This window comes from Bactrocera dorsalis, chromosome 4 (genome assembly GCF_023373825.1).
Source record: "Bactrocera dorsalis isolate Fly_Bdor chromosome 4, ASM2337382v1, whole genome shotgun sequence".
NCBI classification, from domain to species: Eukaryota; Metazoa; Arthropoda; class Insecta; order Diptera; family Tephritidae; genus Bactrocera; species Bactrocera dorsalis.
In genome coordinates this window covers 31,592,965-31,604,798 of record NC_064306.1, presented here as the reverse complement: position 1 = coordinate 31,604,798, position 11,834 = coordinate 31,592,965, and the positions used below count along the sequence as shown (strand labels likewise).

The window sequence follows — 11,834 nt, the reverse complement described above, 5'->3', positions numbered from 1 at the left end:
ACCAATCAGCTGTTATTTCCAATACGTTTTTCTACTTTTATATGGCAACGATTATTACACCATTAAACGATCTATTACAAAACCGTTCTCTACACAATGTCTGAAAACTGTCTGTTAAATTCGCAGCTGGCGCAAACAAAGTCTACAAAAGCGCGCAAGACGCCAAATACAGGTAGAAAACGCAATTTATAAAATAAAACCTTGAATTCTTAAATTTTGCTTTTAACCACGCCACCAAACAACAAAATATAACTTCCTGCGTAGATATACAAATAACGCACGGATAAGACTATATTCCGAGTAGCCGTAACCGAGTTACAGGTACGCGGAGTTGATGATTTGGCCAATAGTGTATTTGTTGTAAAATTAACAATACCAGCGACTATTCTTTAAATTACAGTGCTGCATTGTGAAATGGAAGCATCCAATGTTTTAAAAGAGTATCTGGAGTTGTTTACTGCAGACTGCAGGCAGCTGAAATTACTAGTTGCACCAAATGCAGCAGTTGATTGGTTCGGACGCACAGTACGCGGTCCAGCAAAGATACATGATTACTTCAGGTTTGATTTTGAAGTTGAAAGTGTTTTAGTTTTACCTAAATATAAATGCTTTTATGCACAGATTCGAAGTAGCCACGCAATATGAGCATGTAGATTTTGACAAAGCCGAGGAGTGCCAACCCATTGAACAGCGTCCGACTCATTGGAAAACGTAACTTCTTCTTTTACCTCTGAATCACTTAAAACTTTTTACCAAACTTTATGTTTATAGAAAATCACTGCCAACGGAGGATGCTGATTTCGTGCTGCCAATAAATAAAGTCACTGGCATAACTACGTTGAAAAGTTACGCAGACAGTGACATTGAGGATGATGACTTGGAGATGCGGCCATTGCCAGGCAATCGAACACCAGAGCATAATAGCCATTCCGCAGCGCATCTCGGTGAACTAACACCGCCATCGAGTACAATTAAAATTGAAAATGTTATTGCATCTGATGCGGAAAGTGATTCTGATCAAGAGGCATGTGGGTCGGCACCAAAGCGCCTCAAACGTTCCATTCCAACACCATTCAGTTATTTGCGTCGCATGCCGGCGTCAAGCAGTAAAACAACGCACGTCACAAAACGTCAGTTAACAACAACCCAATTTGACATGCAAATGTTGGGCGACGATACATCCAGTGATGAAGAGTTAGATGCAGATTTACGCAAAAAGTTAGCCAATGAATATACGTCGTTGAAGTATATAGAAGCGACCGGTAAATTGCGTGCTAAACCACAAAATTTAACTACCACAGACTCACCACCAACACCGCACCACACAAGTGATTGGGATAGACCTGTGCGTCTACGTTTATCATATCGTCGAAACTTATCCGATCAATCTTTACAAATTGCTTTGGTTATCTACGAACACCTGCCAAATAATATCGCTGAGGTGAATCCCGATGCGCCATCAACTATGGGCATGCGTCGTCGTAATTTAATGGCCCAATTTAACGAAACTGCGCTAAGTGAACCGCCACAGGCAACATCGCATGATGTGCACGAAATTGAAAGTATAGCAGTCACTGAAGTTGGCACAGCAATACCATTGACAGATGTGGATGAAGAAAGCACCGCTATTAGCGTTGTACAATTGCGTACACCAACTAAAAGCGACCACACACCACCGGCTACGCCCAAACGAAGGCCACGTGTGCCATATTCGTTGTCCGGCATGAAGCGCATCACCCCGACCTCGTCGACAACAACACCAAAACGTGGCGCAGCGCGCACGCTACGTCTGTGAAGGAATTATTTTATGCATAGCAACATCATAAAAAGCTATTTATATTTAGTAAAACTTTTAGCGCAATTTATTTTATACTTTTTTTTTTATATCGTTGGTTGAAATCTAAGTGTTCCGAATGTGTCAAAAGCAGAGCAGCGTAGCATGTGCCTTTTTTGAGGTTGGAATGAAATCGAAGAAAGGCATTTGCTTGAAATTTGTATTTAACAAAAATTAATGAAAAAATGCTTTTACGTAATCTGCTGCAAGTCTGTAAATTACTGAAAGCATTTTTTCATACTTCTTTTTATTCAGTGTAAAATTATAGAGCCTGTGGTGCTTTGAGTTTAAAAAGTTATATATCGTTTTTTATATTATTTTTTATTTATTAATTTTTGTTTTAATTCAAATATTTTTTAAATCTTATTCTTTTTAGTTTTTATAATTTTTAATTGCTTTAATTTTTTTCAATTGTATTTGTTTTCAATTTAATTTCTTTTTTTATTATTTTATTTTTTTTTAATGTTTTATATATTTTTTTTACATTTTTGAAATATATTTTTTAATTTTTTCTAATATTTTTATCCTTTTTTAAATCTTATTTTTTAGTTATGTTTTTTTGGTTTTATTTCTATTTTTTAATTTAAAATTTTATATGAATTTTATAATTCTTAATTTGCATTTTGTTTTAATCTTATTTTTTTTTAATTTTTATTAATTTATTTTTAATTTGTTTATTTTTTTTTTAAATTTTTTATTTTATTTAATTTTTAATTTTATTTCTATTTGTTTTTAAGGTTATGTTTTTTAACTTTCATTATTTTGTAATAGCAAATGCTTTTGTCACATTCGGAATTCTTTAAAACGTATGTGTAAAAATATCTACTGCTGTTAGGAGTAGAATCTATTGAATCTATTGATCTATAAAACAATATTTTCTGGAATTTTGAAAATTTTTTGAAATAAGTTTTTATAGATTTCCTAATAAATTATTTATTTCTTAAAATTTTTAAATATACATAATGCATGTATTTATATATTTTTTAATTTTTTTTTATATAAAATTTTTTTTATTTAAAAAAGGTTTTTTTTTAATTTTAACAAATTTTTTTTTTAATTTTTTTAAATTTTTTTTTAATTTTTTTTAATTTTATTTTTTAATTTTTTTTTTTAATTTTTTTTTTAATTTTTTTAAAATTTTTTTTTAATTGTTTCTTTTTTTTAATTTTTTTTAATTTTGTTTTAAATTTTTTTTAATTTTTTTTATTTTTTTTTTTAATTTTTTTTTTAGTTTTTTTTATTTTTTTTTTAATTTTTTAAAATTATTTTTTTAATTTTTTTTTCAACACAAGGAAGCTTGTTAAAATTCAATTTTCCAAATTCTCAAAATTTAGAAAATTTCATTTGAGTATACTGTTTTAAAACATAGAAAATTAAGAAATGTATGAATTCACTATTTGTATGCATTTTGAATTTGCTGTATCAACTTCAGCTACGAAATTGATTTAAAAATCAATACAAGGCCTCCCTTACTCCCAACAGCACTACATATTTTAATAAACTCATTTATTATGTAAAACTAATTAATTTTAGTTTAAGTAATCATTCGAGAGGCTTATTATTTTGGCACTCTTTTTTTTCTATATTTATACATATATCTATTTATATACCTTAATATTTTGAAAGTAATTTCTTGGTTTGCATATTTTCTACCGTTTTTCATTGCCATTTGCAACTTATATAGTGGTCTCATTTATTTGCTACTAGATATTTAAATAAATGTTAACTTAATTTACAAAAAATTATACATATGTGTATACTTCAAAAGAGTTTCAGACAGCCTCTTAATTAAGTCAATTAGCAAATTAATTGACTGATTTGAGGGACTCTGAAACACCGTTCACATTGAAGTGAGTTATATTATTGAATTGCATATACATATGTATGTATATTTCTATTACACAGCATTGCGAATCGCCCTAAGTTGCTATAATGCTGTATTGTCAAAGCAAATTGTTTTAAATTTTAATCTTACATTAAACAAATGTATTAATTATGCTTATACCCTGGATTTTGTATTCAGAAAAAGAATAATAAATGTGTTGAGAGGAAAAGTCTAAAGAATTCTTGAAGAGCAAGCGGATGTTCAAAATAAAACTGTTATGCAAGTTATAGTAGTAGTAGTAGTTGGTCAAAAACGCCCGCATAGTTCACGGCTCTACCAAAACTCACGCTGTGAGAGAACGATACAACGCAATGGTCTTATCAAAAACCTTCGATACAGTCAGCCACACAAGGCTTCTTGAAGACATCCATGAACAGGTGTACCATGAATTACATGAGTGGTCGTCAGTCATCCGTACTGTTTCCAGCTAAAAACTCAAAATTGAGTAGAATTAAACAGGTGGTTCCGCTGGGTGGTGTCCTCTCCCCGTTAAATTTCATTTCTACATTTCGAAACCCGCTCAAATACCAAAGAGAATTTCCATCACCACATACGCTGCTGATTGCACGGCCGGTCTTAAACTACCCCGCACCCATATGGTTGTCTGGATGTAATGAAACGCAGACGAAGAAGCTTCTGACGTGTCAGAACACTACACCCCGAACTATAACAGGACGCCTCTTGATGTATTCGGTTGAATACTTGCATATTGAGCACGTATGGAGCCACGTGCGGTCATGGAACATAATGCACTACTTTTCAAGATGTTGCTACAGGGATATTTTCTCAGAAGCCATACCTGCAGTCGTCTGATTGAAACGGAGCTGTCTTCTATGGACTCCAAAGGTCTTTCCAGGACTACGTCGACGACATCGGACAGTACTCGTACTTCCGAAAAAGCTCATTTCAGACATTCAGAGTGGATCCATTAACACCTTAATCAATTCCCTCTCCTTGAATGGCGTACTTGGAGACAAATCACCACCTATTTCAGAGCTCGAGTTCCCCCAACAATCTAGAGTAGAGAGAGTTTGTGGGCGTTTACTAGTTTACAAGGTGCGTTCCAAAGTAAACAGGACTTAAAAAAAAAACAGAACAAATGGATTTTTCGGCAAAATCAATTTATTTTATTTAAGATAGTCTTCTTCTGCTTCAGTACAGCTTTTTGCAAGGTCCAAAAGCATGTCGTACGAGTGTTGGCCGGTATGGCCGCCAGTATGCCGGTGCAAGCCTTTGAAAAAAAAAAATTTGAAAAAAAAAATTTTGACCAAATTATTTTTGATATCCAGCTTCTTCAATTTATTTGGATTGCCTGTATACATACAATATGTAAAGTCATGAAGGTAAATTGAAATGAAACTACTTTATTTCTTAAGTTACAAATAATTTATATTTTTAAATACATTTTTTAGGTTTCTTAGTTTTTATAAGTATGTACATACATACATAAGTTAACGGCCGTTTGAACAAAACTTACATATTTTTATTTGCAACCTATTTAACTCAATAAAAACTTGCTTCCGGCGATTATTTGAGAGAGTTTTCGATTAGTTATACATTTGTGACGTTCCACAGATATTTTACGGTTTTACAAACAATACAGTATTGTGCAAGGCATGTGCAACTGGATCGCTTATTGATTAGCATTTAAAATTATTTTTTCGAATTTTTCTCAAATCAATGATTTTGAAATGATTTTTTTATATAAAATTTTCTTTGTATGTAGAGAAAGGGAGTGCGCGGTAGAACTTAACACTGGGTTTTAGTGAAGAATTCATATTTATGCTTTTAATTGTGGATAGCTTAGCGCATGTTCGACATCAGACTAGCTTTTTGCCGAATATGAAATACGTTGAGCTATTTCTGAAGCATATTGGAGGGTCTTATGCAGCTTTGACACTATTTTACTGCACAAGACGGCGGTTTCTTCTGCTTAATGGCTTATATACAGTTAGAATTTTCAAAATTTTTTTTTTTTTTATTTTTTTTTTTAATATATGTACATATATTTAATAATATACACAGAAAATTTCATATCGTTCCGGTAAATATTTTCGAAAGGTGTTTCAGTGTGCTTGGAAGTACAAGAACAAACTTGAATGGTGTTTTCAAAGTCGGTGACCAACATTACTCGAAAACGACTAAATCTATTAGTCTCAAATTTTAACACGAGCTTCTTAAATATAGTTTTCAGTAATTGGTTGAAGATTTTTTCTCACCGATAAATATTTCTTTTATTTTTTTATAAACAATTTTTGGACGAAATTTTGGTTAAAAATCGATTTTTTTTTTTGAGAAACCGCCACATTGTCAAAAAATTTTATTTTTCTTATTCCCTTGATTTACTTTATTAGATTTAACATTACTTTAACGAAACCCTTTTTTTTATTTCAGAGAATCCAGTTCATAGATATATTGGTCACCGCAAACGTCTTTTTTGAGAGGAGCTTCCGAAGATCGACTGTAGTTCTTTAAAAAAAAAATTATTTTTACTAATACTGAGTCTTAAAATACAGTTAAAAAATACCGTAATGTGTGTATTTGTGTTTTGGATTAATAATTTTAAAAGTTTTCTCAAAAAAATTCCGGAAAATTCGCTTTTTTCGGCCTTCTAACTGTAATATATTTATTTTTTATTTATATATTCGAAAATATTTAAATTTTTAGATATTTTTGAAAATTAATTTTAAAAAATTTATAATTTTAATTAATAAACTTTAAGTATTTAGTAATATTATTAAATTTAGTAAATATTAATTTATTTATATTTCTTCCAAAAATAAAGTTTCGAACAATTGTGACGTCACCAGTTGTATATACTTATGTATCTTGCACAATAATGTATATCTAATTATATTTACATACATACATATATGCACAAAACAAATGTAAGTAGGTGGTAGAAACATGCGTATAGTATTTTTTAAGCCTAAAAAACTTGCAATTAACGAATACTGAAAATTAAATTATTTTTATTTTATTTACACTAAAACATACATTAAATTCATACTACTGCCTCGCACTTATTGCTTTCTGCCAAATTTTGTTTTTGTTTATCCACTCTTTTTTCTTTTTTTTGTCGTCTTCTTTGTCTTCTCTTTGTTTGCTTTTTTTCCTCTATTTCTATTTTTCTTCCTTTATTTCCTTTCATTTCTTTATTTATTTCCTCTTCATTTTTCTTTCTTTTCTTTATTGTCATAGTTTTCCTCTCTCTTTGTGGTTTTAGACCGAATAACGTGTGCTGTCATCCGGTTTCACCTCAACGGGTATGGCCTTGACTATGAAACGCCGGCGATCGAGCAGTGTCGGTGAATTAGAAGTTGCACTTTTAGCGTTGCTGCCATCGTCTGTCGTAGTGATCTGTTTTGAGCGGGAAAGATAAAGCAGAAAAGGTGCAAACATACAAAGATGAGTTTAATTGAAATTGTTAAAGTTTTAGTAAATATTGGTTTAAAAGTTTTAATATATAAGTATATAAGTAAGTATAAAGCGCAATTTGGAAAAAAAGTGTTAGAGCAAGCTTAAGCAGACCTCTAGAGTATACACACTATATACGAGTAGTAAATTACTGTTATGACAAGTGTTAGTAAGCTGTTTGAGTGCCAATTTCTGTGTGTGTTAGCTTATTCTTTAGAAGCATAAGGGAAACGACTAGTAAGCGAGGCAGGAAGTGTTAATATCGCACTAAAGTGTTTAAATTAAAAGTGTTAGAGAAACGTCAGTGGGGCTGAGAGCACAAAAAACCACTCAAAAATATACTCACTTATGTTAGCGTATAAATGCTTTCGTTACATTCAAGACAAAAATTCATTTAAAATGCCTTAAACAAGTAGTAATTATTTGTAATATTCATTTAGAATGTGAATCACAAGTGCTAATTAAGCCCATTTATATTATATTATATGTACATATTGAGTTTATGAAAACATACAAACATACATACTACATTCATAATAGTATTATGTAATTGTGTGTATGTGTTTCCTTACAAAAATATATTATGTAATTGCACTAGTTGCATTATAGTTAACGATTTTTTTTTATCAAAATGTTAAGTGTTTCGTTTGTAGTTTTTGTTCTTAATACACAGTGTTGTATTTTAGCTTCAGTTTATTACATTATAAAAATTTTTTTGTGTTTTTTGGTTTTATTTTTAGTCTGTGTGCTATTTCAACTAATTTTACAGCGCGTATTCGATCTGGTTTATCTAAAACGAAATCAAGAAAAAAATAAACAAAAATAATAAAAAAATATTTTTCTGCATTGTAAAGTGTGTGTGCGTGTTAAGGCAAATTGTGAAAGACATGTATGTGTGTATAAGCGAAGAATTCTAGTTAAATTTTACTGTTTAAATTAATTGCATGAAGTGATAGAAGCGTGAATTGTACAAAAATGTGGCTTAAACAATTTTTTTGTTTGTACATACATTAATTATTAATATTATTATTAAATAGAAAATTAATTAATTAATCAAAAAATTATTAGTTAATTATATAACAACAAAACAACAAATTCATTTTCTATTTAATTATTTAAATTATTTAACAACCAATTAAGTTTTTATTTAATTAATAAAAATTTAAATTATTATAACTAATTAAATTTTAAAATATTTTTTATGAATTATTAGTATCATTTTTTAAAATGAAATAAATTAATTACATTTTAAATTATATGAATAAATTAATTATAACTTAATTTTTTTAAATTTAATTAATTAAAACTTAATTAATTAATTTAATTTTAAATGTAATTTTTCCTATTAATTACATTTTTAATTAAATTAAATTTTTCAATTTTAATTTTTTAAATTCAATTTAATTTAGAATTATTTAATGCAATTAATTAAATAGGAAAAAATAATAATCAAATAGAAAATTAATTAATTAAATTTTAAATGAATAAATTAAAAAAATTAATTGGTTGTTAAATATAATAATTAAATTGATAATTAATTGATTGTTAAATAAATCACAATTAATTTTTTTTGTGAATATTTTAATAGCTTTTTTTTTAGGTAATTTTAAGCAATATTACGAATTTATTAATTTTTAGATTGTTAATTAGATTTCTTTGCTTAATTCCCATTTTAATTAGGATTAAAACATTACATTTTTAAATAAATTTTTTTTTTAATTTCAATCCGTTTTTTTAATACAAAATTTATGATTAATATTAGAGGTTAGCAATTTGCAAATTTTTTTTAGTTAGGATTCTCGGGGTTACAAAATAATCAAAAAAATATTTTCATGTATTATTTGCAAACGTGTTCTTAACAAATTTTAAATATTAAAAAAAAAATTAATTATTTTTAATTAATTTAATTTTTTTTAATTAAAATAATTTTTCTAAATCAATTTAATTATTTTAATTACTTTAAATTAACTTAATTATTTTTTAATTTGTTTAATTATTTCACAATCCAAATGTATTGAATTTAATTAGTTTGAATTAATTTAATAATTTTAATTAATTTCATTATTTTACAAGCCATATGTGTTACGTGTGGTTTTATGTTAATTGCTGCTTCTCAAATATTTAATGTGCGTATTATTAGCAACTATGTGCATTTTACTAACAAATAATATGTACAAATTTTAATTAGCGTGGCACATTTTTAAATTTCAAATAAGATATATAAATAATACTCAACCTAGTAGTAAAAAAAATATTTATTTGTATTTTTAATAATAAAAAAATTATAATTTTTTTATGCGCAATTATCATACTTTATTCATATATGTATATATTTGTTATTATTTATTATCCATTTAATTATTTTAAGTATGTAAGCTACTAAATACTTGTATATAGGAAAACGGCATTTTTGAACACCCTGTGTATGTGTGTGTATATACAATTTTATATTTAATTAAACATTTCATATCAATTTGAAATTAAAATAATAATTTTTATAAATTATCAATAATTAAAAAACCGTTTTTTTAATTTTAATAATAACAAGGCATAATTTTTGTATTGTAATTATAAAAAATTGTAATTAATATATCACAACTTTTATAGTAATCCCTATTATATAACTTCGTAATTACGTAATTACACCACCACCCTATATAAATTGACATAGGTGTATATACATATGTATGTACAAGTATAGATATGTATAAACGTTGTGTAATTTTTGCAATTTACTCGTACAACTACAGTTAATACTAACATGTCACCATTTAAATACAAATAGATAAACTCAACTCCCTTATACCGCTACGTCTACTACCTTAATGTTTGCATGTAAGTTTTGTAAATTTACAATGATAAATAATATGAGCTAAATTTTTATACCCAGAACACATGTTTATACCCTTCTGAAATATAAATTTTTGTCTTTCGCTCTGTTCCGCACATTTCACTCGAAGTAAGTCTAGGGACTGTTCGCCGAGACTTGTCAAAAACTCCTAAGCTTTATAATTTAAGGAATAAAGTTCCATTGGAAAACTTAACATGTCAAAGTAGTTTAATTGTTCAAAATCGAAAAGAGAATCGTTTAAGTATAAGAAATTTATCCTCACCGAGTTAGTACGCCAAGAAAAAATCGCTTTGTTGCATAAAATACTTATGTGTAAGTTTCAATAAATTAGAACTTGCTGCCTTAAAAGTAAACCTGAGACCTGGTCATTTCCAACATTTACTCGCAATCTTAACGTCACTAATCCTTACCTATATAAATATCCACACTGTGAGATGTCAACAAAGTGAACTATCGGAAGTGAGCTATACTAATGACCATATTCACCTACTCGAAAACCGAGCGATCATCGCTTCCATCATTGATAAAAATGTGCACTAACACACAACAAAGCCTCGAATAACTAGTTGATAGCATTTGCAGAAAAAACAGAGAAAACGGTCCACTGAGTCGCTTAAATGGGTACGGTAAGGTATTCGTGGACTGATAATCAACATTTTAATCAATTTTTTTCTGTAAATGTTGTTTTGGGAGTCAAATCGCCACCTATATATTTGCAAACAAAGCGTCTTTCACAGACTAGCTCCCAGTAAATGGCGTTCTTGGAATCAAACCACGACCCAAAGCAGAAGAAGAGCTGGAGTTGTCTCGCGACTCTCGATCGGGAAACTGTAGCTGAGTAAACTACTTATTAGCTACCTATTAGCTACATGTAATGAGTTCAAGAATGACTCTAATCACCTCTATGTATGCCCTATAAAACCAACACATCTAACATACTTTCTCTAATGGTTCGACCCCGTCGAATTAGCACGTATCCTGGGCTTCCTTTTAGGTGATTTTGATGGCAATTGAGTTGCCTTACCTACCAAACAAGAGCTGGAGAACAGTTACAACAGCAAACAGATTTGCTTTGAATTATTACATCATCCTTTTCAACATTAACATTTCTTTATCATTTTCAAACCAAAACTAATTTCTATAGACGAATCTAAATCCCAAACTCTTTCCTGAACCGAACCCATAACATTTCAGCGAATAGTTTCATTTCTTGGTAAGAAGTGAATTTCTCAATAAATATCTCGGTTCAAATTGGATATATAAAAATTATATATATGTACGCTAGATCCGAAGATCTTTGACATCATTTTGAGTTTAAAGAACATCAAAATATTCACATATTATCAAGCCTTCGGACACTTGCATGTACACATATATTATTAAACCTGGGTATAAAAATATGAACTGCTACCGAAATTTAACCTTATTACTTGCTCTATTGAATGGCATATGGCATTAATTTATTTACAAATACTTTTTTGTTTTTGATAATTTTATGTACACTTTATTTGTGAGTACTCACTTCGATACAGGCACATTGACTATCGTCAAATATCGTGCCGGTCGTACAGGACTGGCTGTCGCGGCAGACACAACGGCATTCTGTTTGATCCCAGTATTTGTGTCCTTGCTGGAAAACCAATAAAAATATATGAAAACATTAACATTTTAGTAATTTACTTATTATAAAGGGTGATCCATTTCGTGGTTCCCTAATTTTTTGAAGAAAAAACAATGAAACTTCAAATTTAATGGGGAATGTTTATACTGAACAAAAAAAAATATGACATCTTATCACGACTTACGCGTGATCTATCAAAAAAGCATATTGAAAAAAGTACCTCTAC

General features: G+C 29.0%; 2 protein-coding genes across 11 annotated transcripts in view; one reads left to right on the top strand and one right to left on the bottom strand.

The window, feature by feature from the left end:
• Positions 1-84: 84 nt before the first annotated feature.
• Positions 85-2,225, top strand: LOC105224090 (uncharacterized). The gene is made up of 5 exons (XM_019989506.3): positions 85-172; positions 265-321; positions 401-560; positions 622-711; positions 772-2,225. The coding sequence occupies exons 3-5, from the start codon at positions 415-417 to the stop codon at positions 1,793-1,795; spliced, it is 1,260 nt and encodes a 419-aa protein (XP_019845065.2). The 5' UTR covers positions 85-172; positions 265-321; positions 401-414; the 3' UTR covers positions 1,796-2,225.
• A 3,184-nt stretch (positions 2,226-5,409) lies between these two features.
• Positions 5,410-11,834, bottom strand: part of LOC105224091 (balbiani ring protein 3) — a 387,939-nt gene continuing 381,514 nt past the window's right edge. For 8 of the 10 annotated variants that reach the window (XM_049456831.1, XM_049456829.1, XM_049456835.1 and 5 more), the window contains 2 exons: positions 11,510-11,617; positions 5,410-7,079 (listed from right to left, as the gene is read on the bottom strand). In XM_049456831.1, coding sequence (XP_049312788.1) covers positions 6,942-7,079; positions 11,510-11,617 — 246 coding nt within the window. In that variant the 3' untranslated portion in view covers positions 5,410-6,941. Of the gene's footprint in view, positions 7,080-7,482; positions 7,927-11,509; positions 11,618-11,834 lie in introns of all 10 variants that reach the window. The other 2 variants (XR_007422770.1, XR_007422771.1) reach the window with 1 other exon arrangement.